The sequence below is a fragment of the Pectinophora gossypiella genome, chromosome 29, assembly GCF_024362695.1.
Source record: "Pectinophora gossypiella chromosome 29, ilPecGoss1.1, whole genome shotgun sequence".
In the NCBI taxonomy this organism is placed as follows: Eukaryota; Metazoa; Arthropoda; class Insecta; order Lepidoptera; family Gelechiidae; genus Pectinophora; species Pectinophora gossypiella.
Window position 1 is genome coordinate 6,436,698 of NC_065432.1, and position 26,780 is coordinate 6,463,477.

Genomic DNA, 26,780 nt, shown 5'->3' on the forward strand with positions numbered 1-26,780 from the left:
TACATATTAAGGCTCGTGACCGTACAGAACGGTATCTCTCCGGACGCCCCGGGTCTTTAGGGTTTTTTTAGACCCTTAGTGGCCGTAAGCTGTTAAAGAGTAAGGGGGAGCGCGCGGACTATGTCTCGCTCACACCTACGCGTTAGGTTATACACGGTAAAAATAAGATTTTTGTATGAAGTGTCCCGGCTATTAGCCGTAAAACTACCTCCACCAACCCGCAGTGGAGCAGCGTGGTGGAGTATGCTCCATACCCCCTCCGGTTAATTGAGGGGAGGCCTGTGCCCAGCAGTGGGACGTATATAGGCTATTTATGTATGTTTGGCTTGCACAGCCATGAAAGAAAGTGCATTTCTTTCAGACAATGTCGTCATAAATCGTCTGAAACAGTCGTATAAGGCCAATGATGATGATGTATGTTTATGTATATGAAGTGTCCGCGGTGTGACCTGATTGTTATTATTTTGTTTATCATTAGACCTTACAGAGCACAGATAACTAAGCTAAATTGTTACGTTATATAAATCGCGGCGAGGACAGAACCACTGCTAGATCGAATCGTGGACAGATAGTGGACAGTCGTCGATAAACTAAAGTTTTGGTGTAGATATATAATCGAGATGGCCGCGAGATGGGCGCTTGTCGCGCTGTCGCTTGTCGCGGCGACATGCGGCGCGGAACAGTGAGTGACAATAACGTTCATTTAAAATAATCGCCTTACCGATATAAACTAAACACAAGCGGTCAACTTGTTTAAGTATTTCACAACATTTAATTCTATGCTGTTCTGGGGGCGAATGAAAAACAATACGTTCAGCTATTTGTATTCCCGGGCGTGTCGTAAAATCCGACAGAGGGATCTTCTATCGTGTGGGTTGTGAGCTTGTGAGGTAGTTTACCAACCCCGTCAACCCCGGTGTCAGGGTTACTATTGAGCCACCAAAGGCCCCTGACAAGTAAAATTGTCCGAAAAGTAAGATGATCCCGTGCTTCGGAAGGCACGCTAAGCCGTTGGTCCCAAACACCTCTACCAACCCGCAGTGGAGCAGCGATTGATTGAGGGGAGACCTGTGCCCAGCAGTGGGACGTGTATAGGCTGTTTATGTTATGTATGTAATGTATGTTACATAAGTTTTGCGCTTTTTTCTGTCGAGTACGTTCCCAAAGTGGGCACATCACTGTTGGTGATGTAGGTATCATCATCACCGGTAGGAAGTTATAGATGTAAGTCCATTTAAAACAATTTAAACCAAACCGTTTAAAACGGAAATCAACCATTTTTTTCGGTTTAAAACGACTGCTGTTGATTACTGTTTTTCTTAATTATAACTACATTTTCTTGATTTTACCGAGGTAGGGATAACGGAGTACCTATAAACTGTGTAAAGAATTGAATGTGTAATATTATACTGTTATTGATAATAATATACTTAGCGTGTTTAGTTCTAGTTGGTCCGTCGTGGATACTTTCTATTGATATTCTATAAACTAATTAAAACGAAACATGACTTCAGGTACCAAAAATTGCCCACAATGAAGTTTAAAAGTTCTTTTATTGTTGTAGGCGAGTTTTCAACGGTTTAAAACGATTTGTTTATTGTGTTATTTTACTGAATATTTATTAATAATAGATATTTGCCGAAATAAAACACCTTTATTTTTAATTTACAATTGTTTCACAAATGCACAGCAAGCAAAGGATTTTAAATTATACTGCCTTGTCTATAGTTAACATTGTTTGGGGTTTAAAACGGCAACATTTTGTTTAAAACGTTTTAAATCGGTTGTTTTACATCTGTATAGGAAGTGGCTTGTTGTGGCGCGCAGGACGTGTCATTGCGCTGCGACCTCGGCGGTCCTGCTATCTCGTAGGCTATGTGTGTTGCTAGGTATGTTATATAATGGTAAACAGATCTAACATCCACAGACTTATGTAACTGGGAGGGAGGGGGGGAAGCAGGCGACGTTCAGAAATTATTCCAAATAATACCTGGTTGATGGTTGCGATGATTGCGAGTGTGAAGTATCACCACAAACTATGGCTCACCTTTTGTGCTGTCCTAAGTGCCCTAACACCTGCACTATTAAAGACCTTAACGAAGCCACTGACAATGCCGTAAGCGTGGCCAATTATTGGTCAGCAAAAATTTAGTTTCGATCCATCGACACGCAAAGAAGAAGAAGATTCCAAATAATTCGATAAATAATAAAACATATTTAATAACGGGGGACTTTCCAAGCCACGTTTTTCAAACACACGCTAGGAATCCGTAAAGGCCTACTGACTCTGACTTCGTATCAAGAGTTGTGTATAGCTATAGCATCACGCCTGTATCCCCAAAGGGGAAGGCAGACGTGTATAGTATATAGGACAGGTACACTCACTGTTTGGTGTGTAACATAAAACCTCGTGTACTTACCTACTTTTTGAACGTAACGAAAAATGTCAAAATGCGGTTTACTCTATATATTTTTGCGCACGTAGAAACGTGTAAAACAGTTAAATTAATTAATGCGCTGATCGACTTATTTGATTAATTCGATAGCGCAGAAATTGTGTTACTTACATAAAATGTGGGAAAAAAATAAATAAATAAGTAAATGGGAAATTTCTTTGCAGCGATATTTACGTCTATTTTTTGAGTAAACTAATTATGAAATGAAACGAGAACAAATTGTGATGATACGAAGTACTTATTATGGGCATCTTGGACAACTGACATGAAGGTATTTGTATATACCTATAGGTATTTGGAAGTAAGTGGTTTGAGGAAAGTCTAGGCCATACCGCGACCAGAACCAGGATGTCTTAAAGATAGGCCAGGTCAAGAGCACACGAACCGACGAGCATGCGTGAAGACTGGTGAGAGGGGATGAAGCTAAACTGTGTCAGGATTAGAACGTAGTTAGGGTGGTATTAATAAACTAATATCAGCTGAGACTGCCCTCAAGATCGTGCTCAAGTTGACATAATCTTGAGGGCAGTCTCGAAGCTGAGATTAGTTTAATACTACCCTAAGTGGAGTTCTATGGTATCTGCCCACACCTATAAATAGGCGTGATCTCATGTATGTATGTGTGTGAAAGTAAGTACCTATTTACATAATATGTAAATATAATTTATAATGTACTTAGATGACCCGGTCAACTTCGTATCAAACTTTAGGCCTTCCACGCCGTTTCTCTTTCCCTCAATCAGCGCTTATCGCTATCGACCCAATAGGGGCGATTAATTCTATCAAATATTATTCCTCTCTTTTTTTTTTTTTTTTTTTTGACGTGACTTATTGTAGATTTGCCGCAGATGGCATTAACTACTTGGCCGGACAAATGGGGAGCGCTGAAGGCTCTCACCCGGTACAACGTTTAAGACAACAGGCCTGAGGGTGCCCAGTTGGGCGCGAACCTCGGCTCAGGGCGTCGTCTGAGAGGAAAAATATTTGAAAGAATTAATCGACCCTAGTGGGTCGATAGCGATAAGCGCTGAATGAGGGAAATCGTCGACCACGCCGGCGGGGTCGGTATCGGGGTCCTGAAGTGTTTGGTGTCGCGAGCTGATTGGCTGCCTCTATGGCTAGAGTAATCGGGTCGTCGGGATCGTATATTACGTCCTTCGGACGCCGATACTTTTCAGTACCGTCCCTAAGCGGGATGTATTCGGAAGCCGCAACTACCAGGGGATTTGGGTGGTGCGGAGCAGAATCGAAAAAACGTTTGATTATTCCTCTCAGACGACGCCCTGACCCGAGTTCCGCCCAACTGGACTTCTCAGGCCTGTTGTCTAAAAATTTGTACCAGGTGAGAGGTTGAGAGCCTTCAGCGCTCCCCATTTGTCCGGTCAAGTAGTTAATGCCATCTGCGGCAAATTTACAATAAGTCACGTCAAAAAAAAAGCTCCTCTGATTCTATCTGCCTTTAGGCTACGTGATAAAGCTCTTTTTACGTGGCTCGTGCGCCATTTTACTGTCGGGAATAGTTCCCACTTTGGGAACATTCACGATAACGACAGATCACTGGTCCTAACAGCCTTGAACTCATCATCTCCCTAGCATTATCCCGATTCTCACAGGATCCGCTTACCTAACCCGAAGATTTGACAGGTTGCCTGTCTGACCTTCCAACCCGCGAAGGGAAAACCAGCCCAATACAGGTTAGGTCACATACCTCTGAAAATGCATTTGAGAAAGTGGGTTTCTTGATGTTTTCCTTGACCGCTGAGCACGTGATAATCATTTATGATCCAAACATGAATTCGGAAACAAACATAACAGTCTTGAAGTATAAAAATGCTTTCCCAGGATGTCAACCCACTACGAGTGCATAGTGGTGGGAATGGGGTCGGCGGGCACCACCGCGGCGTCGACGCTGGCGCGCGCGGGGCGGCGCGTGCTGGCGCTGGAGGCGGCCGGCCGGGTGGGGGGGCGCGTGCACACCGTCAGCTTCGGAGGGGGGGTCGTCGAGCTCGGCGCCGAGTGGTGCGTCATTCAAGGACTTATAGCAGAGTACAAACACTGCACATACTGGCCTTTCGTTCTGACCATCATCATTTTAAATTACGAAATTCTCATTCCATTCCGCATTTCCTTTAATTTTACACTGACTCATTGCATCCCCGACCTTCATAAGAACAACATAAGTATATTATATTGTTAAGATCTGGCCGTGCCCTCTCTAATTCTTGATTTGTTTGTGAAGTGTTATTAATAAACTATTGTTAGGTATTCCCTAGGGTTAAGGAGGTGGTAGGGCGACGGACGTTATAAAAGTAGGGGCGAGCAGAGGCCTGTTCACTCTGTCAACATCGGTCGTGCGAAGAGGTCGTGAGTTTGCTTTGTTTAAATCTCTCTGTGTACTTATTTGCTGTGTATAGTTATTTGTACTATTTAGAGTCTAAACTATTTTTGTTAATTTTCATTTAAGTAGGTAATTAAATCGTCTTTTTAAAAAATCAAACCTGCTTCTGATACATTGTTTTAAGTTTACGCGGTTATTATCATAATTAAAGCACATAATAACGACCTCCTGCTTCTGATTCCTAAAACTGTAAAGCTTGCTGCTTGCTTCTAATTTATCATCGTTGTCACCCAACATTCCTCTACTCTGCCGGCACGCCGGGATACCATCCTCACCACCCACCGTGCCGCAGACTTCCCACGCTACGTTCGCTAAAGCGTTTTTGTCATTGCAGTTCGCCTGTTTAGTTTGTTATGATGATAATGTTGGCACCACTGCCCCGCAGGATCCACGGCACAGACTCGAGCCGCACGTACAAGACGGCGGTCGAGAACAACGTCACCGTGCAGTCGCAGGCGCTCGACTTCGAGGTATGGGGGGGGGGGGGGGGGTTAAATCCACTTGAAGTCAACTCAGAATCATGGTTTACGTTACGATGTCACTAACACCTTGTGTACATACACTGCCTATGCTCATCACAGGCCTTTACATCTTTATCAGATGATTCAAACAGCGTTTCTGTGGCAGCTTTTAAAATGGCTGTAAAGTCCGATGCGAGAGCGACAGTAGCGGCCGCACGACTGGCATTGTAGTTGAGGGTTATTAGACGGCACAGGTGGTAAATCAGCCCTTTCATTTCTGTGTCGCCTATGCTACTTTTAAGAGAAATTGGGCGACTGTCCTCTTGCCTTCCGCCCCGCAGTACTCTGATAGTACAGAGGGCGCCGACCACACCCCCTCTGGGTCTTACTTTGCCTCCATCTCTCCTCATCACTAATTTAAGAGCCACGCTCTTGTCGGTGCAGCATTCTCCATGCTACTTTTTTACGGGAAAATAGAGCAGTGGGTTCCCTCTTGCCTTCTGCCCCGCAGTACTCTGTCTGACGCAAGTGGTGTAGCGCCCAGAGTAGTCTATTTCAAAGCCTTACTAGGACTCCTGTACTCCGCCTCTGAATAGTACTGACAGTTACTGCTGCCCTCTGTCAGGTTCCAGGTTACAGTCCCTGTGACTCGCCTCTTCCGTCCTGCATTGCCGTACCAATCATCTTCATACCAATCATCATCGCCTCTGCAACCGTTGAAGTATTCACCCGTATCCCTGAGCAAGGGTTCAGTGTTATATCCCGTAGGTCTGGGTGGGACTCTTGTCTGGTGTTATAGTTACTACTGTGAGCACATTCCACAGCGAATTGGGCGTGATCTGATGTATGTAAGGTGCTGTAGGTGGTACAGTCGGACGGCAGCGTGGGCAGCAAGCTGATGCACGAGCTGGTGGCCAAGGGCATTGAACTCACGGAGGAGGACCACGACGACACGCCGGAGCCGCTCGGACAGTACGTCACCAACAAGTGAGTGGATGTCATTGTCATCATACTCGTCACTGTAATCAACTTCGTCACGGCTATCTTCGTCACCGTCCTCAATTTCGTTAATGGTTTCATCTCCATCATTGTCGTCATCGTTTTCACTGTTTTAATCTTCGTCACTGTCAATGTCGCCAACTTCGTCATATTCGCCACTGTCGTCATGTTCGTCATTGTCGTCATGTTCCTCACTGTCGTCATGTTCGTCACTGTCATCATATTCGACATTGTCATCATGGTCGTCACTGTCATCTTGTTCGTCACTGTTCACTGTCATCTTGGTCATCCATCACTATCATCATGGTCGTCACTAAATACCTCACATTGGCCGGCAGATTTACGGAGTACATAAAGGAGAAGCACCCGTCGGTGGACAACGCGACTGTGGCGCGCGTGTTGGACTTCCTGGACCTGTACGTGGACAACCTGGACGCGTCCAGCAGCTGGATGGACGTGGACGCGGCGGCGCCGTACGACGTGCTGGGCGGGGACCAGCACGTCAGCTGGGGGCGGCTCGGGTACAAGACCTTCTTTGAGCTGATGCTGGTGAGTACGGAACTGGCTTAATCTAGTTTTTCCCTTCTATATACATATTTAAAATTAATCATTCATTATTTTGTACTAGTATAATATACGATTTCCTTAATCATTTATCCAACGTAATTCATCACTTAAAATTAATCATCATCATCATCATCATCAGCCGTAATCGGCGTCGTATTGTCCCTCATGTGGGTCGATACGACATTAGCCGAGCGAGTACCCTTTTTAGTTTCAAGTCTTACATTTCATATATGTTCAAATTTTAATATTAAGAAATTTATGTAACGTCTTAAACCTAAATAAAGATTCTATCTATCTATCTATCTATCTATCCGTATGACGCCCACTGCTGGGCATAGGCGTCCCCCAAGGATCTCCACGACGATCGGTCCAAAAAAAATACATTTAAGGTATTTGGTCGGTAAAATTAATACATATAAGTAATTACAAATTAAACATGAATACAATTATAAATTATCATCATCACCAGCCCATTAACGTCCCCACTGCTGGGGCACGGGCCTTCCCTATGGATTGATAGGGAGATCGGGCCTTAAACCATCACGCGGGCCCAGTGCGGATTGATGGTTATTAACGACTGCTAATGCAGCCGGGACCAACGGCTTAACGTGCCTTCCGAAGCACGGAGGAGCTCGAGATGAAAATGTTTTTTTTTGGGTGACCCCATCCTATGACCGGCCTTTGCGAAAGTTGCTTAACTTCAACAATCGCAGATCGAGCGCGTTTACCGCTGCGCCACCGAGCTCCTCAAATTAAGTATAACAGATCACACTCATTGCTATTTTTGCGAATTCACTCTTGGAACACGAAAACAGATCCACTCTCTCGGCTGTCTCATTTACTGTGGGCAAGGTGCGAACGAATGGGTCTTTCGACAGAAGGTTGGTGCGGGGTTGTGGCCATTGTGCTCAATAGAGTATTTTATCTATCTATCTATCAGTGTTATGTGGTGCCGCGTCGCCGCCTACGACCACCTGGGTCGGGTCGACAGTGGCGGATTTACAAATTTGCCGCCAGTAGGCTATTCAAATTTTGCCGCCCCTACTGACCTCTGAAATTCGATACTAATTATAGTCGAGTGCAAAGCGCTACCAAAAACGCGGCGCAAAGTTAGCAAAATAATTATGTTCGGTTGAAGCCCGTACAGACGTAAGAATGTTCAGTATACTGTGCATTACTAAAATGTTATAACTCTTGTTACTTGTTTCTTTGTGTATAGGTATAATATCTATTATTTTACTTCTGTAAGACAAAAAAAAATTTGGGCCAAATTTGCCGCCCCCTAAAATCTGCCGCCCTAGGCTTCAGCCTACTCAGCCTACTGGTAAATCCGCCACTGGGTCGAGCCACCTGTTAGCGACCACTGCACTGTTGCAGAACACGTACAAAGGCGGGCCGGGGCTGCCCTCGCTGGACCTGAAGCTGAACTCGCTGGTGACGCGCGTGCACTGGCCGCAGCAGGGTGGGCAGCCGGTGGCCGTCACCACCAGCGACGGCCGCACCTACACCGCCGACGCCGCCATAGTCACCGTGTCGCTCGGGGTGCTCAAGGAGAAGTAAAAAGAAAAATAAAATAGTTTATTTCTTAATATACCTGTAGTAGGAGTATCCACTCTTCCAACAGACATTATTTAATACCAGGTTTGAAAAAATGAAAAATAGGAAAAAAAAGAAAAATACCCATACAAACATACATAAATAAATAAGCTCATACCCGTAACCACTTACGGGGTAGGCAGGTGATTAGATCCAACCAATAAGCAGACCAGGGGCCGGTTTAATAAAACTTACAATTGTAAATTACAATGACAATTTGATGTACATTGCGGAGTGTGTCATCACGAATATTTTGCAGTTTCAAATTAGCTACGTAATGAACATCAAATTGTCGTTGTAATTTACAATTGTAAGTTTTATTAAACAGGCCCCTGGGTGCACTGACATACTATTTAACATGGGTATTTAAAAAACATACATAAATAAATAAGCTCATACCCGTAACCACTTACGGGGTAGGCAGGTGATTAGATCCAATGTGCTATAAACAAATAGACTCACATTCGCTAAGGAGATTTTCTAAAAAAGCATCCGAAGTTCGTTTCTTCAAATTAAGATGTCATGGCTGTGCAAATAAAGTGCAATATCAGTTGTACAGTCACGAGCAATATAATGTACCCACTTTAGGACTCTGTCGCACTAACATATTTGACATTTAGTGAGACTTACAGTTCAATTTGTCAAAAAAGTTAATGTGACATGGTACCAAAGTGTTTTTTTTGTTTTGGTTTTCCCCGAAAGGTAAGGCAAAGGGAACTATGCCCATACAGCCATGTCTTAATACATATTAATGCTCGTGACCGTACAGTGTCGTTATACGCCGTCGCTTGTGACAAGATGCGCCGCGGACGTTTCTTTACAGAGATTGGTTATATATTTTGTTATACGAGGTGAGGGGACGGGTGCAGGATGCACGTAGATCTCCTTCTTAATAATAGAACAACTCCACTTGGACGAATAGTTTATTAGAGTTAATAAGACACAGTCACAGTATCACGGATCACAATACTTTATCAAATTGGTCAGTACAAAACAACAGCGTGCGTGTGCGTTACAACAGTCGAGCGAGAGTCGTCTCTTGACAGCTCACTGACAGCAGTGACAGCTATCTGTCAGGTAAGGGGTGCGTTCATAAACTGAACGCCGCCACAGAGGTATATGCTAGGGCGTTCGCCATAGAGGCGGCCAATCAGCTCGCGACACCAAACACTTCAGGACCCCGATACCGACCCCGCCGGCGTGATCAACGATTTCCCTCAATCAGCGCTTATCGCTATCGACCCACTAGGATCGATTAATTCTTTCAAATATTTTTCCTCCCAGACGACGCCCTGACCCGAGGTTCGCGCCCAACTGGGCACCAGGCCTGTTGTCTTAAATAGTATAGCGGGTGAGAGCCTTCAGGGCTCCCGATTTGTCCGGCCAAGTAGTTAATGCCATCTGCGGCAAATCTACAATAACGCACGTCAAAAAAAAGCTAGGGCGTTCAAAAAGGCCACATGAAAACATTATTCATCTAAAATACAATATTGCTATTTGACATTTATTGGTTAAATGTAAAAAGGACTTTCATGTTGGCGACGCTAGATTGCATCCAGGCGGGAGGGTTTCCGATGGGGCGATAAAAGGGGTGGAGAATACTTCTGCTGCTAAAGATTTAAGCGGGCTTGTCTAGGTTCGGAATCTACTTATACTATGGTGATGGATGTTTATTTATGTTTATATATGTTTATTTAATTTTAAAAATGCAAATAGTTTGTACATTAGCCAATGAAGTCTCCACTTATAACTAATACATGCATCACTGACAAGTAGACAGAAGTAATAAATAAATTAACTAAGTAAGTAATACAAAAAAGAAAAGAAAAGTTGATGTTACATCTGTTCTAACGCTTTGAGGGCAAATACAAAATTGTGCTTAAGATGAAGTATGTCAATGCTATTGTATTTATCATTGTATTTGCTACAAGTTCTAACTATAAAACGGCGCTTTAGGTAATTCGTTCTGCAAAAAGGAATATTTAGCAAAAGTGTCAGAATTGGGACGAAGCCTAACGCTGCGACACTTAAACAAAATTTTGTTAACAAAGTAAGGAGAATCAATTGCATGTTATGTGTTGTGCGCCATTACCTTCCAGACACGCGACATTGTTCTCCCCGCCGCTGCCGGAGGATAAAAAGTCAGCGATAGAAAACATCGGCATGGGGGTGATTGGCAAGATCATTCTGGCCTTCGACAAGCCGTGGTGGGGGAAGAAGTTCTACGGACTCATGTGGAAGCCGGCGGACCTGGCGAGTGTGGGGGACGCGGACAGGTGGACCACCAGGATTATGGGGATCTCCTCGCCCATGGGCTGTGAGAACGCGCTGACATTGTGGACGAGCGGGGAGACCGCCAAGCTGGTTAGTGGGCCACTGCGGGCATGGCTTGGGTGTGATGTTCTGTGCTTTTGAATGATGATTACTTACTAACACTTGTCATGCCTTTCTGTTCTGTATGTGTGCTCAAAAAAGTATTTATCTAACATTTGAAATCAAGTTAATCGTTTGAATTCGGTTTTCACATTTAATAGATACAAGTCCTAAAAAAAATATTAATTAAAATAATATTTTACAGGGTGTTAAAGTAAACTTTGAGGAATGATTCACTTGATATTAACTCAGAATCACGGACTGGATTATCGGTGGTGTTCGGTACGACGTCACTAACACCCTGTATATGAATTCATTTCATTTCATAAACTCCCATCCGTGATCGATAATGGGGTGGGCAGAGCTACTCGTTATAATAAAAAGGAAACAGATGTATATGTGTGTCGAAGGTTTTACATAAATAAACTTTTTTATTATTTTCATTTATTATTAAAACTTGCAGCTACATTTTTTTCACGTGACTTATTGTAGATTTGCTACAAATGGCATTAACTACTTGGCCGGACAAATGGGGAGAAAGAGCTCTCACACGGTAACTGTTGATACGAAGTCCTAAGATGTATGACAAGAGATCACTAATTTTACTAATGCACAAGCATAATACTATACCTACCTAAGTACCTAAACCTTAACCCTTCAACCTCCCCCCCTCCCCCTTCCAGCCACTCCACGCTGTTCTCCCCGCGGCTCCCTGCCGGACACGTCGCCGCCATACACACTATATGCATGGGCCTCATGGACAAGATCGTGTTGAGCTTCGACAAGCCGTGGTGGCGCGCGGACCGGGACTTTTACGCGTTCGTGTGGCGCACTGAGGACGTGGGCGGCGTGGGCACAAGCATGGGCGGCGTGGGCACAAGCATGGGCGGCGTGGGCGTGCATGACGAGTGGACGCGGCGTGTGTTCGGCGCCAGTTGTCCGCTCGGGGCGCGCAACTGTCTCACTCTGTGGGTCAGCGGGGACGCCGCCATGTTGGTGAGACTGTGGCGCCTATACGGACGCACACAAACTTCACATAATTATAATTACACAGTTCTATTGCCGTCCTTCACTTATCTACAACAGCTGCAAGAAAGAGACGGAGCTAGTTCATAACATACCATAACAAATACTTTATTGCACAAACAGGAAAAAACAAAATACAAAACAAAAGAGAAATAGAATGAGTACAATAGGCGGCCTTATTGCTAAGTAGCAATCTCTTCCAGGCAACCTTAATTGGAGTTTAGTTATAGGAGATGTTGAATATTATGTAATATAGCGGGATAGTGCAGGCGGTTGCTGAAATTGGCAAGGTTTAGGTTTAATGAGTATGGTATTATAGTAGAGTGATATCTCCCGTCTCTTTCGCTCTTGACGATGTACTATACCTCTGTCCTGCTCTCATTCTCATCATGTTACGTTAAAAGGGGTAAATAGATAGATTTATATTGGAAGGCATGCATAGCATGGTGCTTGTGAGCAGGACAGAAATGTACAGTACAGCCTAGTGCGAAAGAGACGGAACAAGAAAATGTACTATCCAGAAAGCTGTCGGACGGACCACGCTATAACGCAAAAGGTAGAGGTTTTGTGCATGAAATGGTATGTTGCATGGTTTTGTGCAATTCGGGCGCACATAAAGTTAACCTAATTGAAGTTTGATACCTCTAATTACTATACAGTAATTTCGATCGGTGTGGGTTGAAAATCAGTGTTGCCCTCTGGATAAATACATTTTCACTGAACCCTGGCCTATTTTGGTGAGCTGCGGCACCCATATACCTTTATGTTTTCCAACTAAATGTACTTGTACAGTCATGAGCAATATAATGTACCCACTTTAGGACTCTGTCGCACTAACATATTTGACATTTAGTGAGACTTACAGTTCAATTTGTCCAAAAAGTTAATGTGACATGGTACCAAAGTGTATACATGTTAAAGCTCGAGACCGCGTGTGTGTCGCAGGTGGAGACGCTGCCGGAAGAGCGCGTGCGCGCAGGCGCCATGGCGCTGCTGCGGCGGTTCTTCAGCGACCTGCCCATCACCGAGCCCACCGCCATGATTAGGTACTATCGCTGCGTCGACTGAAACGAATTATCTTCATTGGAAAGGAAAAATTACGTCTGCCTGCACTGCCTGCCTACCCTAATGGGAGATAGGCGTAATCGTATGTACCTGTCGCAGTCACATGACTATAGTCGTAACAATGATATCGGAATATGATCATAACACGGCTCCAGTTTAGTGATATAATGATGTATATGGCGACGTAGCTTTATAACCATTTCACTAAACTTAGTCTAGTGTTATGATCATATTACTAAACTGGAGCCGTGTTATGGTTATGACCTTGTTTCGTATTTCAGGTCGAAATGGTACGCGAACGAGCTGACGCGCGGCACGTACTCGTACTCGAGCATGGCGGCGGCGGGCGCGCCGGACGCGCGGCGCGTGCTGGCGACGCCCCTGCCGGCCCCCGGCGCCCCCGCGGCCCCCACGGGCTCCGCCCGGCTGCTGCTGGCGGGCGAGGCGACCCACAGCACCCGCTACTCCACGGTGCACGGCGCCGCCGACTCGGGCTACGCCGCCGCCGCCATACTGCTCGGCGACAAGTCCGCTTGAACGCACCGACCAGTCCATATCTTTGCTGAATAAAATTAAATCTGCTGAATGATAATAACATTTATTTTATTCAGACAATTATTACATCCGCATTTGTTAGTGATATTTATAAATTTACCTTTAGCTGCTGTTATTACTGTAGTGTTGTTTGCGTCAAATTGCGTCCATCATTGGCACGTTAAGTTGTTACTTAGTAAATGTTCTCTGATAAATGTGTGGTTCAGCCCACCCGAATAGGGATTACGGGCGTGAGTATACAGTGTATTTAATACATATTGCTCTTTGCTATTTTTATAATTATGTTTATTAACAGTCTCATTAATACGTATATAGATGAGGAACAGCAGTGGACCAAATATAGCTCCTTGTGGCACTCTTAATATATTATAAGATGTCTTATCGCGTTGCTGTATTCAGTTTCCATTTTATCTGCATTATAGTTGTACAAAAAGATTCGTGAACTAACATACCTATAAGATAGGTAGATATGTCACGTAACAATGTTAATATTACAACACGAACTCAATCGAATGCTTTAGATGATTCGTCAAATGTCATTCTTACATAGCATAGGTATTTTAAAATATCTAACTTGTCGTACTTATCTCTTTGTATTGATTTATGTGCAATAGTGTTATTATGTTTAGTTCATTATGCTAATGGAGAACTGATTTCTCATCACGCCATTGACGCTTGTATCCCCGATGGATTAGGCAGAGGAGGAGGAGGTGGAGTCTTCGCCAGCGTCTTCAGTGGGTCAGAGACGAGCCGATTTAAACACGGATAAAAAAATATTTATTTACCAATTTTATTTACATATTTATTTATTTATAACAGTAATTATGCTAATTTATTTCCACGTGACGTCTGTCTTCATATTTGTTATCGCGGGAAGCCACTGCGGGGGAGGGGCGGGGGCCTTAGGGGGGTCCGCGGGGGCAGTGGAGTCCTCGGCCAACACCGCGGGGGCCCCAGACACCTCAGCCGAGGCTGCGGGGGGCTCAGGGGCCGCAGCAGGCGGCGCGGGGTCAGCCTTTTTTCCTTTCTGTAAGAACGCAATAAACAATAAAGTAACGAAATTATACATATGTCAAATAGATTTTTCTCTGGTGGGTTTGCTCTTGGCCCCAGACTTGCCCGAAGGCATTGACGAGGCCTAAGATGGAGCGAGCTCGCCCAGAAGGTGCCTGTTCACTCTGGCCTTGAAAGCACCCGGGTTATATGCATTTGGAAATACAGAAGAATTCGTAGTTAAAATTGGATACCTTGATCTTGAGGTGCACGAGCCGCGTGTGGTTGTAGAGCGCGGCGCGGTGCGTGAACCGCGCGGGGCAGGCCTCGCACGCCAGGGGGCGGAGCCCTGCGTGCGACAGCAGGTGCGCCTCCAGCGACTTGCGCGCCTGCCACACAACACACACGCTCGTATTGGACAACAAATACACTTAATAGGGAACTTAGATCTTAATTTGACAGTTTTGAAAATAGTGCTAACCTTCTCCGAGGCATTTTTGCTAACAGCGAATTTTCACCTAATCGACCTAATTGGAGTTAGTCATCACGTAGTCACTACACAATCGCAAGTGTGTGTGTGTGTGTCACATTACTTATTGACAACATTTCGTAAAGTGCATAAATAAACCTTTGAACATTTAAGTTATGGTTTTGTGTTACCTTATAACAACTATCCTACAACACCAGCGGGCCTGGCACCGTAAGCCCGCGACACTTTCTCGCCGCGACAGAGATCGTCTGTCTCTTTCTGTGCAGTACTGTGGGAGAGTGACGGGTGACGTATGTCGAGGCGAGAAAGAGTCGCGCGCTTACGGTGCTAAGCCCGCTGGAGTACCGTTAACGACGAGTAACTTCAACATTCTCTAATGATAAGTGCAAGAAAGAGACAGCGCTAGTTTTACAAGTGTCAAACTTTAATAATGTATTCACACCTCGGACCCTCAATACAAAAATGTAATTCTCACTGTGAGCCGCTTTACGTGTAAGTGCGAGCGAGATAAACAAACAGTCCGTGTGCTCTTACTCTTATACCTAGTGGCTCACGGCGATTTAGTTAGACTAAATTGAGACCCGGAGGGGGTGAAGTCGGGGTCAGACTCGAATTGGTGTGGGGGGGGGGGGGAGGCAAGTTTATTTATTTAGTTTATTTTCATGGGATTATAAATAATTATACATGATAATGTCAACAAAAAGCGTAGGATATTTTCACATAAGTACATGTACAATGTCGTCTAGTGAGTTGAATGAAAAAGGTTATGTTATAAATCAAACAAAATATAAATCAGCTCAGGGCTTGAATAATAGATTTTTAAAATTTAGAATTAGAGAATATGTCTATAAAGTGAAGTTGCTGTTGTATGTACGTGTTGTAGGGTAGGTAGGTGCGTGCGGTGTACTCACGGTGTAGACGCGGCCGCAGCGGTGGCACACGTGGCGGCGGGGGGGGCGGCGCCCGCGGTGCGCGCGCAGCACGTGCGCGCGCAGCACGGCGCGGGACGCACACGCCTGCGGATACCACGCGTATATTTACTTGCATCATTTTTGGGTGTGGGAGCATTAAAACAAGAAACTATGAGGAAAAAAAAATGCGGTATTGTCACATAACAGAATTTACCAACTTAAAGTGTATGATATTATAAGTAATATGTGTGTGTGTGTTGTATCCTCTGCCGAAGGTTGTCTGGAAGAGATCGCTCTTAGCGATAAGTCCGCCTTTGGCCACCTTAGAACAAGTGTATCCTGTAAATGTTGTGTTGTGTGCAACAAAGCGTATTATGACGTGTGGCGCTCACGTAGCCGCAGCCGGGCTCGGCGCAGGCCTGCGGCGCCGCCCGCGCGTGCACGGCGGCGATGTGGTCGCGCAGGCGCGCGGCGCGCGCGCAGCGGCGGGGGCAGTGCGGGCACAGCAGCGGGGGGCGGGGGGCGTGCGCCTGCGCGTAGCGCGCGTGCTGGTAGTACGACTGCTGCGAGCGGAACGACGCGTCGCACTGCGGCACACGCGGCAAACAATATTCCAATGAAAGCTATAGTTAACTCATACACCTACCTATCCATTGTATATATTCTTTAATAGATTACTCATGGTAATCGTACTGTACGGTCGCCGCGACACAAGCTGTGCTTAGTGCGGCGACCATTGGTTAAATACAAAATGTATTTGCCTAGATTGTTATCAACTTTAATGTATTTGTTTTGCTGGTTTGGTAAAATAAAGAATTATTATTATATTAGTTTTTTTTATAGTTTTCTCTCTCTCTTATGTTATTTCATTGCCTATGTGAAATGTGTATATGCGTGCAAAGGCAAAATTTAGTGAGACGTAATTTGCAACTATAACTGCAACTATTATCTATACCAAAAAATAAATAAAAAAATCAATGTCACTGATGTTAATTTTCATGAATTTATTGAATATTGTCGGTGTGGCCGGCTGCCGACGTTACCTGGTGGCAGTAGAGCGCCAGCGAGGGCTGGTGCGTGGCCGCGTGCACCTGCAGCGCGCGCTTCAGCAGGAACCGCTTGCCGCACGTGCTGCACGCGTGCTCCTTCTCGCCGCGGTGGATGCTGCACGCATTGGTTCAACCAGCTTAGCAACAAAATTCACCTTGACCTGTTCCACACTGGTTGTGAGTCGGAGACGCGAACTTACTCATTCCATTTTAATGATATTTGCAAGCAGCTGATATCACTTTTATCCAATTATTTCGTCATCATAAGTGAACTCGCTTTCTTATATATTATTATAGTCATCGTCATTATCAGCCGTACGATGCCCACTGCTGGGATTAACCCCATCAACCCTGGTGTGAGCTATAATCATTCAGGATAAAAAAATAATTGTGTGTGTGCGTGCGCGCCCGTGTACGTACAAGAGGTGCGTCCGCAGCGAGGCGGAGTCAGCGAACACCTTCCCGCAGCGCTCGCAGCGGGCGCCCGCGCCGTGCGTGCGCCGCACGTGCGCGCGCAGCTTGCCCAGGGACCTGGGGGAGTTATTGTAATTTTGTGGTAATGGTTGCCTGGAAGAAATTGTTCGAGAGTGGTAAAGCCGCTCAGTTGTATTGAACGCGTGCGTTATGTCTGTATGTTGTAATTGAGTTGTTTTTACAAAAAAAGATAGTAATAATAGTGAAAAAAACAAAGAATAGTAATACTAAATAGTGAGTAATGATAGTAGGAGTGTGTAAACGACAGGGTGTTAGCGACATTGTGAAATTCATGGTTCTTTTTTATATTATTTTCAATTCTATACTTTTGTAACGGAAAAATCTACTTGATATCTGAGAATCGTGGTCTGAACCGGTCTCTTCAATATTCGTCACGACGTGACCGAGATCCTGCATCTGATGTGAGTGTGTGTGTGGCGCTCACGTGTCGGTGTGCGGGCACAGGCGGCACGCGTGGCTGGGGGCGGCGCCCCCGTGCGCCCGCGCCACGTGGTCGGCCGCCACGGCCGCGCGCGACCACAGCGCGCCGCAGCGCACGCAGCGCCATCTGCACGCGCAAGTGTACTTGTTACAGCGGGGAGCGGAAATCTACTTCATTTTAAGCGTATTCACATTTATATTCACTCACCTTGACTTATAATTTTGACATTTTATTTAGACGTGTTTAGCCTGGGTGGGGGAACAGGCGTCATACCCAAATACAAACTGTTTACCCATGGAATCAGAGGGTTTTTATTCCGTTTTGTATAGGTGGAAACCTGTTATTGTCCTGTTAAGTTGGTTTGTTAAGAGCAGCCGGTCTCCCCGTCCGAAGCAAACACCCACCTCAACCGGTGCCGCCGCCGGTGCGCCGCCAGCGCCCGCGCGTCCCTGCAGCGCACGCCGCACGCGCCGCACCCCGCGCCGCCCGCCGCCTGCGGGGAGGGGGAGGGGGGACATGAGCGAGCTGCACGCGAGGCCGCCGCCACCACCGCGGCACTTACCGGGCTGTGCTTGAGCATGTGCCGGCGCAGCTTCTCCGAGTGGTTGAACCCGAGCGCGCACTGCTCGCACCGCTGCGACGCGAGCGTGTAGCGCGCCGACTGCAGCGCCCGCTGCCGCTCCGCCTCCACCTGCGGCGCACCACGTACATTCTTTATACTTTTGCGATGGAAAATTCCACTTGATACTAACTCTGAATCACCCCCCTCAATATTTGGTGTGGTGTCGCTTACACCCTGTACACCCACCACCGTAGAATAAGGAATACACTACTATACCTACATCATCTCAGGACGTCCACCACCACCTTATGGTCATTTCGACGAACATCCTCTATGCTTTTTTGTAATTGTTTTAGTGGAAATTTGATACGATGTTATTGTCTTATTTTTGTGCGTGACGCCTTTTTACAATAAACGGTTTCTATTCTATTCTAATGCTGTGCGTGTTCCTGTAACCAGCACTGACCTCCTCCCAGGTGAGCAGCACCAGCTGCACGGCCCCGCCGGGCACCCCCAGCCGCGCCAGCTGCTTGTCGACGCGCGCGTGCCGCACCACGCCGGCGGGCTGCTCGCGCCGCGGGCGACGCTTCTGCGGCCCGCCTGCACACATGTACCTACATAAGTAACTCTGACACCAGGGTTGGCGAGGTATGGTCATTCTCCAACCCACACGATAGAATAAGGACAAGGGTGTCACAATTATGACAAAGTCCTATTGTAACCAGCCGAGTCTGCATGACAACCACGCCGCGCGCGGCGCGAATAATATTGAGCGCTTCGACCAATAGCCGTTTGACGTCCATCTCCGTAGATAGCATTAGTATTGTTTATTAGTCCTAGCTCTCGATATAATTCGCGCCGCGCGCGGCGCGGTTGTCATGCAGACCCGACAGGAAGGTTAAAATGGCCACATCGAAGCAATTCATTTAAAAAAGCAATATTGCTATTTGACATTTGTGTGCATTGCGCACTTACTTTATTTATGCGCAATGCTCAGTCATAGCCCATAGAGTGACCCACCCAACACCACCCCCACCACTGCACTCACCGTCGTCGTGTTTCTTGTTCTGCTTATGGGTGAGCGGCTCCTCGTCGGAGGAATCGAACTCGGTCTTCTCTCTCGCTCGCGCGCGCTTCTTGCGTTTCTTTCTCTCCTTAGGCGGCTTATCCGCCCCGTCTAGCTTTAACACCGCCTGGACAGTAACGTGGACCATTATCGGTTATTACATTACACAATCCTTTCAAAAAAAATGACATTACAACACCTATACTATATTGGGGTAGTCAGAGGTACATCCATCGCAAGATGAACTAAGTAGTAAGTAGATCAACGTGATAGGTGAGCCGCATCACCGTCTATAATGGTCGAGACAACTGTGTCAGTGGAAACTGCACTTGAGTTAATAACTCATTGGTGCAAGTACGGTTTGTTTTTTTATTATTATTATTATTTATCTTTATATATTGATAATTCTCTCCGAAGAGGTTCAAGTGGCACGGGCCGTAGCCAAGTGCTTTTATTGTTATTATTATTGGAAGCACAGGCAGCACTTTGTTTTTTTTATTTAAGGTTATATTTTTTGGGCGATAAGATCCCCGCCCCCCCTCAAATTTTTGTATGTGCAATACCTTGTCGTCATAGTGATCCTCAGTGTAGTGATCCCCGGTGTAGTCATCGTCTTGTTCAACCTTGAGGAACTCGAGCGCGGGCGGCGAGGTCCCCCGGCCCGTGACGTCACCGGGCGCGGCGCCGTGTGACGTCACGAGGGGCGCCGCCCCGCGCTGCCACGCCAGCCGGGACAGCGGCACCAGCGGCGCCGGCTGCCCGCGCTGCCCGCACGTTTAACAAACTTTATTCTCATAAGAATTTAACGACAATTTTATTCACTTACACGGAGAACTAAACTAAGAAATAAAAAAAGTTTTTAAACTTTATTTTTTAGCTGTTGGTCTTCCAATAAAATAAATAAATAAATAAGTGTAAAATAAATGTATAATTTATATATGTAAGTCTGAATTCTGAATCTAATGGGTGTTACTAATGTTAATGTGTAGTATCTGTGTAAAACAGGGTATGGTACGGGTAAGTGTGATTATTGAGTATGTATGCAGTGTGTCACCTGCGCCGCCCGCAGCGCGCGCTGCGCCGCCAGCAGCGTGTGGCGCAGGCGCCGCGCGCCGCGCAGCCGCGCCGCGCACTCCCAGCACAGCCGCGCCGCCCGCGCCGCCCCCGCCGCCTCCTGCCACCCACAGTCACACACATACATCAACCTTCCACCTATATCCCACCAGCGCAAGCATAATGCTTCCTTTTTTTTCTAATCTTTGATGATGTTTTGTACACCCTTAGTGATCATGCCAGGCACAACTGCTTCACGTACCTATCCCTTAGGCAAAGGATTGGTCAACCAAATAATATGAACTAAAAGCCTTACATGATAGTGGCTCTGCCAACCAGCATTTGACTTCTCCTTTATCGAGGGAAATCCCACCATGAGAGCGAAAAATACTTCTTGACACAATGTTTAAAAACCGTTTGCATCATTCCTGACACTTTTACTTCCTCCACTTCTTTTAAGGACATCCCCAATTTGTTCACTGTACAATGTTAACAATAAAGCCACTCCTACACACATACACACTAACCCACCTCCCGTAGTAATTTCACTTCAAAACTCAGGTAAGTTGATTGTTCATACAAAAATAGAAGTTAATTTTTTTAAGTGTGTGACCCCTTTGCGACACCCTAACCCTTTTCTAACATTACATTATGCTATGTATAATAATTATTTAGTAATTTAACTACTTAAGTATGTTTTGTAATTAGTGTCAAGTATGCCAAATAAATATCTTTTCTCTCTTTCTTTTTTCTTTCTTATATGGGCAACGAGTTGATCACCAGGCACCACATCATCCATGGCGACTTAGGACTTCGTGTGGCTGCTGGTGCTGGTATGTCCTAGTCAGGTATTCGTAGCACTGCCTGCCTCTGGCTTCACGTATGTATGTAAATAAGAGCAATAAATAAACTAAGAATATGTATTACGAGCGTAAAACTAACCCCAGAGTGGATGATATCTTCAAAGTATCGCAGGTCCTCGCCGGCCAGCGCCTGCAGCCGCCGCCCCGCGCTCAGGCACCCCGCACACACGCCCGACGGCACCAACATCGTCTCCAGCTCCATTTTATTACAACTTTACTACAATAATTCACATAAATTACAAGAACAGCAACAATCCCTTTCACTGTTTATTATTTTTGTTTTTTTTTCTATATGTCATTTTTTGTTTCTTTAAAAATCATCCATTTAACAATAGACAAAGATTGTACGCGATTCAGCCTCTTCTGATGTCACTGTCCGGCAGCCCGCAGCTCAGAACATTAAGCCCGCAGCCTATTTTGCTTGAAGCTAAAAGTGAAACGTCTCGTGGATTGGGTACCTAAATAATAAAACGTAATTAATTATTATTATTTATTGTTTAGTTTTATTTACACAACAATAAATTGTTTGATTCTTACACAGACACTACAGATGCAGCGTGTACAGACTTACCACTGCGTGCGAGCGAGACAGAGCTACTCATACCTCCGGACCGGACTGAAGAAAGTAGGCGAATCGGGGGTGAGGTAATCAAGCTATCGGTGCGGGACGAAGTGTGTCCTTCCTATTCGTAGTATTATTGTTTGACGTCCCACAGTCCCACGTCATGACGGCAGCTGGTGGCCGGCGGGCAGGTGGCTCTCGTACAGGTACCCGAAGTGCCGCATTGACATCGCACTCTCGTAGAAACGAATTACGTTCTGGTGCCTGCAACAATGGCAATGTATCGCAGACATATTCACAATTGAATAAAGCATAGAGAAAAACAGTAGAATAGAATAGAGACAATAGAAATGTTTTATTGCGACCATGTGTATGTGTGTGTGTTCGTACAAATTGTGGTGTTATAAAAATACAGAAGTAAGTATTATAGTATCAACATGGTCCCGGTAAGGGCACTGCAATGCAGAGAGTCCCTCGCCATACTATACTAGAAAATATTATTATAACAAAAGATAGTACAAAACGTGATCGTCATTTACCGCAAAAAAAAGCCAGTGGCGAGCGACTGTACTACGTGCCATGCTAACGTAAGTAAGTAAGGTTATATAATAATACACTAGATGGCACCTGTTTCCATACAATGTGGAACGGTACTCATAGATCGTAAAAAATCGCATTGTGCATGCCACGCCATCTATTTATGATCATCATCATCAGCCGTATGACGCCCACTGCTGGGCATAGGCCTCCCCCAAGGATCTCCACGACGATCGGTCCTGCGCTGCCCGCATCCAGCGGCTTCCCGCGACCTTCACCAGATCGTCGGTCCACCTTGTAGCGGGCCTACCCACTGAGCGTCGTCCGACACGTGGTCGCCACTCCAGAACCTTTCCGCCCCATCGGCCATCGGTTCTCCTCGCTATGTGTCCTGCCCACTGCCACTTCAGCTTTGCAATTCTCCGAGCTATGTCGGTGACTTTAGTTCTCCTGCGGATCTCCTCATTTCTGATTCGATCCAGCAGGGAAATACCGAGCATAGCTCTCTCCATTGCCCGCTGAGCGACACCGAGCCTCCTCACGAGACCCATAGTAAGCGGCCACGTCTCACTGCCGTAGGTCATCACTGGCAACACGCACTGGTCAAAGACTTTCGTCTTGAGACACTGAGGTATTCTGGACGAGAAGATATTCCGCAGCTTCCCGAACGCTGCCCATCCGAGTTGGATCCGACGAGAGATCTCTTTCTCGAAGTTGGACTTACCTAACTGGATTATTTGTCCTAGGTAAATGTACTGGTCTACAACTTCGAGTGTAACGTTCCCAACCTGAACTGGAGTGGGTGCGACATGGTCGTTGGACATAATTTTTGTCTTTGCCATGTTCATGCTAAGACCCACTCGTTGGGATGCGTTACTGAGATGCTCGAGCATGGTGTTCAGGTCTTCCAGGGTCTCAGCCATTAGGACTATATCATCGGCAAATCGGAATCGTCTATTTATGATAAAAGATATTAATGCGGCATACATGTATCACGCTTATATCCCCGAAGGGGTAGTCAGACGGCTAAGTATCATGTAATATATTCAAATATTTCTACACATAAAATAAGTGAAATCTGTCAAATCTGAAAAAATATTCTCCAAGCCGTAATTTGTTTTATGAATATCTTAATATTTGAAGCAACTCTACAATAAGTCACGTTAAAAAACACGTAAAAAGAAATGAATCCCGTAATGGGGGAACTTATGGGGGTTGAAGAGGCCACATCGAAGCATTTCATCTAAAAAGCAAAATTGCTATTTGACATTTGCACGTATTAAAATATGCAAATACAAATGCTTATTGCTATTGTAGATGAATAATTGTGGCAATGTGACCACAAAAAAAAAAGTTTTCATCTCGAGCTCCTCCGTGCTTCGGAAGGCACGTTAAGCCGTTGGTCCCGGCTGCATTAGCAGTCGTTAATAACCATCAATCCGCACTGGGCCCGCGTGATGGTTTAAGGCCCGATCTCCCTATCCATCCATAGGGAAGGCCCCGTGCCCCAGCAGTGGGGACGTTAATGGGCTGATGATGATGATGTCCTTTTTACCCCTCACTCCTAACCAGTGCCTTTCCCGGGAATGTTCCCAGTTTGGGAACGTTCCTGGCAGTAAATAGGAGCTAAACTTTTGTAAAAGGAGCTTACTTGTACTCAGAGCATTTGGCCATGCCGATGCTGCTGACCTCCACCTTAAATCCACCGGAGAAGTCAGACTTCACTTTGATCGCTGTCGAGGCAATAATATTTTAGTTACATTACAAGTTTACCTAATGCGCTGTATGGCGAGAAATTAACAAAATAATAATAATTATTATAAAGTAGATCCTATAGATCTCCATCAACCAGCATTGGAGCAGCGTTGGTGGAGTATGCTCCATACCACCTCCGGTTGATTGAGGGGAGGCCTGTGCCCAGCTGTGGGACGTATATAGGCTGTTTATGTAATGTAGATTCAAACGATAATAAAAAAGCCGGTGAAGTGGGAATTCGACTCGCCCACCGAGAGGACGGAGTCCTGTTCCGAGGTTCAGTAGTACCCAGTACCTATGTTTACAAAAGCATCTAGTTCAGCGTGAATGCGGCAGATGGCGTGAACAACAGTCTAGTTTATGCAATGTCACAAGATGGCGCTGTATGGAACAATTGGCTTTATTAGCGCGTATGATCTCACCATTTCCGTTCTTGCAAAGGAAGATGTCGGCGTAGCAATGGTTCAAGAAGGTCCACACCTTGAACGTGTTAGACTCGTACCTGTCAACGGACGATATGTTACATCTATACAACATGGCGTGTACTACGTGGCTACATAAGTAAGGTTATAATAATACGACAATACTGTCACTAGATGGCGCCTGTTTCCATACAGTGGAACAGCAATACTCTACATGAGCATGCTGTGACCAGGGACGATACGATAATTAAAGAAAATCTCTTATAAAGTAGAATTACCTATATAATGTCAATAGGCCGCTGCGTTCTGATTGGATGCTAAACAAGGTCACGGAAGTGGACGACGCTGATGGAACGTTGTCGGGCACCATATTAAGCGTAGAACAAGGAATAATACTACGCATAGAACGGCAACTCTCCGCTCCCCACCAGCGGCTGAGCTAGGGTTACCTCACCCCCACAGATGCGCGTGTATGATGACGTCAATGTGTAGTGTCTGTGTAAAACGAGGTGTTTTGAATGAAGTGTCCGGGGTGTGCTTACGGGTTGCGCACGACGCAGGTGGGTTTGTAGGCGTCGGAGCAGGCGAGGGGGCACTCGTGCCGCTGGCCGCACAGCGAGCGGTCCGTCTGGTACGGCCAACCGGGAGGCAGCTTCTTCTCTTCTACACAAACATACAGATTATTGAAGATGAAGAAAGAGAACAGATATCAATTTGCTATCTGCGAGGAACTATAATTGGCTTTCTGTTTTTACCATAAGTTGCTACTAAATTAATTATAGCTGTTGTTTCTCCGAACATTAAATAAATAAATAAATATATCTCAAACACACTCACATACAAACGAGCTCACTTTTTTTTTTGGGTGCGACGGTTGTTGGTTTCGCAGTGGTTGCTGCCGGTTTCGTTGTCGCGGCGCGTTCTGCGTCTTTTCTCAGTGCGTCATCGTCGTTGGTGTCGCCGCCGGCGGCCGGCACTGAGGCGGCCGGCACTGAGGCGGCCGGCACTGAGGCGGCCGGCACTGAGGCGGCCGGCATTGAGGCGGCCGGCACTGAGGCGGCCCCGGTGGCCGGCCCTGAGGAGTCCCCGGCGCCCGGCACTGAGTCGGCCCCGATAGCCGGCATTGAGTCGGCCCCGACCGCGGCGGCGCGGCGCGACATGAAGCTGGCGCAGCTCGACTCCCACACTATGTGAAACTCTGCACACAATACATACGTATGGTCTCTATCTGCCCCTGCAGCGACTACTAAGACTTGGATAGACGTCGCATGGCTATTGATGGAAGCTTTCGACATAATTCGGTTGCTGTGCCGCGGAGCCTGAAGTTCTCGCACGCAGCAGCCGCCATAAAACAATGTCCGTTCACTAGAGAGGTTTATTCCAAACTGATCCAGAACATACGTTACAGTATCTGTCATCCATCAAGCTGTCATTCCATCGCGTCGCGCCGAGCGTACCGTGATCATGAGAGCTCCCCTCCAGCGGCTGAGCCAGGGTTACCTCGCTTTATGTAGCACTAATCCGGGCAACTGGAGATAATGTATATGACGTCACCTTGTTCAGAGTAATTGCAAATGTTGTGGAAGGTGAGGATACAGTCGTTGTCGAAGTGTTGGTACTGCAGCGCGCCGCGGACGAGCCGCGCGGCGCACAGCGGGCCGGGGGAGGGGGCGGGCCGCGGGCACGGCGCCGGCCCCGCGCACAGCGCCCGCGCCTGCAGTGGAATCCACTTTCATTGCAGACAACACGCTTAGGCCAGGCGCGCACTACGAGTTTTTCGCCGCGCGGCAGAAAAGAGCAGCGGCATAATGTCGCACTGTAATACTGCGCCGCTGCGGCGGCTCTGCCATCAAGTGCGCGCAATACAATTTAAAACTGTTTTGTACAGATTTTTTTCTGCCGCGCGGCGAAATACTCATAGTGGGCGCCTGGCCTTACTCAGATACATTACATACAGGGTGTGAGTGACGTCTTTCCGAATAGGTACTAAGGGGGATGAATTAGCTCAGTCTAGAGGCAAAATTCTAGTTATTGTGTGAAGTTTATTATGATCTGAATCATCCTTCAAAATTTTGTTTACGATGTCCTAACACTCTGTATTATCT

At 46.2% G+C, this 26,780-nt stretch overlaps 3 protein-coding genes across 4 annotated transcripts; 1 reads left to right on the plus strand and 2 right to left on the minus strand.

Annotated features, from left to right (window-relative positions):
- The first annotated feature begins 527 nt into the window (after window positions 1-527).
- LOC126379481 (spermine oxidase-like) lies at window positions 528-13,536 on the plus strand. 2 transcript variants are annotated; one of them, XM_050028245.1, is made up of 9 exons: window positions 528-682; window positions 4,299-4,502; window positions 5,240-5,324; window positions 6,178-6,302; window positions 6,653-6,863; window positions 8,259-8,437; window positions 10,577-10,841; window positions 12,822-12,922; window positions 13,223-13,536. In XM_050028245.1, the coding sequence occupies exons 1-9, from the start codon at window positions 621-623 to the stop codon at window positions 13,476-13,478; spliced, it is 1,488 nt and encodes a 495-aa protein (XP_049884202.1). In that variant the 5' UTR covers window positions 528-620; the 3' UTR covers window positions 13,479-13,536. The 2 variants fall into 2 exon arrangements, with proteins under 2 accessions (XP_049884202.1, XP_049884203.1); XM_050028246.1 differs by having other exon boundaries at window positions 4,299-4,475.
- A 726-nt stretch (window positions 13,537-14,262) lies between these two features.
- On the minus strand, window positions 14,263-21,683 carry LOC126379716 (zinc finger protein 77-like). The gene is made up of 14 exons (XM_050028537.1): window positions 21,479-21,683; window positions 20,047-20,247; window positions 19,466-19,610; window positions 18,884-19,017; window positions 18,418-18,546; window positions 18,231-18,348; window positions 18,129-18,139; window positions 17,859-18,022; window positions 17,360-17,470; window positions 16,934-17,054; window positions 16,221-16,477; window positions 15,891-16,014; window positions 14,744-14,878; window positions 14,263-14,523 (listed from the first exon to the last, which is right to left on the minus strand). The coding sequence occupies exons 1-14, from the start codon at window positions 21,599-21,601 to the stop codon at window positions 14,329-14,331; spliced, it is 1,968 nt and encodes a 655-aa protein (XP_049884494.1). The 5' UTR covers window positions 21,602-21,683; the 3' UTR covers window positions 14,263-14,328.
- A 265-nt stretch (window positions 21,684-21,948) lies between these two features.
- LOC126379717 (uncharacterized) lies at window positions 21,949-25,799 on the minus strand. The gene is made up of 5 exons (XM_050028538.1): window positions 25,529-25,799; window positions 25,218-25,338; window positions 24,676-24,755; window positions 24,150-24,231; window positions 21,949-22,225 (listed from the first exon to the last, which is right to left on the minus strand). Exons 1-5 carry the CDS (start codon window positions 25,797-25,799, stop codon window positions 22,123-22,125), a joined length of 657 nt encoding a protein of 218 aa, XP_049884495.1. The 3' UTR covers window positions 21,949-22,122.
- Between the last annotated feature and the right edge of the window lie 981 nt (window positions 25,800-26,780).

Bases quoted from the DNA above. Each gene is read 5' to 3' on its own strand.
- LOC126379481 (XM_050028245.1), top strand. From the start codon at position 621: ATGGCCGCGAGATGGGCGCTTGTCGCGCTGTCGCTTGTCGCGGCGACA. The intron at 4,503-5,239 runs GTACAAACACTG...ACTGCCCCGCAG, and splicing joins ATTCAAGGACTTATAGCAGA to GATCCACGGCACAGACTCGA. The intron at 10,842-12,821 runs GTTAGTGGGCCA...TGTGTGTCGCAG, and splicing joins GCGGGGAGACCGCCAAGCTG to GTGGAGACGCTGCCGGAAGA.
- LOC126379716 (XM_050028537.1), bottom strand. From the start codon at position 21,601: ATGGAGCTGGAGACGATGTTGGTGCCGTCGGGCGTGTGTGCGGGGTGC. The intron at 20,248-21,478 runs GTTAGTTTTACG...ACGTGCGGGCAG, and splicing joins AAGATATCATCCACTCTGGG to CGCGGGCAGCCGGCGCCGCT. The intron at 18,349-18,417 runs GTAAGTGCCGCG...CCCTCCCCGCAG, and splicing joins ACATGCTCAAGCACAGCCCG to GCGGCGGGCGGCGCGGGGTG.
- LOC126379717 (XM_050028538.1), bottom strand. From the start codon at position 25,799: ATGCCGGCTATCGGGGCCGACTCAGTGCCGGGCGCCGGGGACTCCTCA. The intron at 25,339-25,528 runs GTGAGCTCGTTT...ATGTTTGTGTAG, and splicing joins CGTCGCACCCAAAAAAAAAA to AAGAGAAGAAGCTGCCTCCC. The intron at 22,226-24,149 runs GTAAGCTCCTTT...CCATTGTTGCAG, and splicing joins GCCAAATGCTCTGAGTACAA to GCACCAGAACGTAATTCGTT.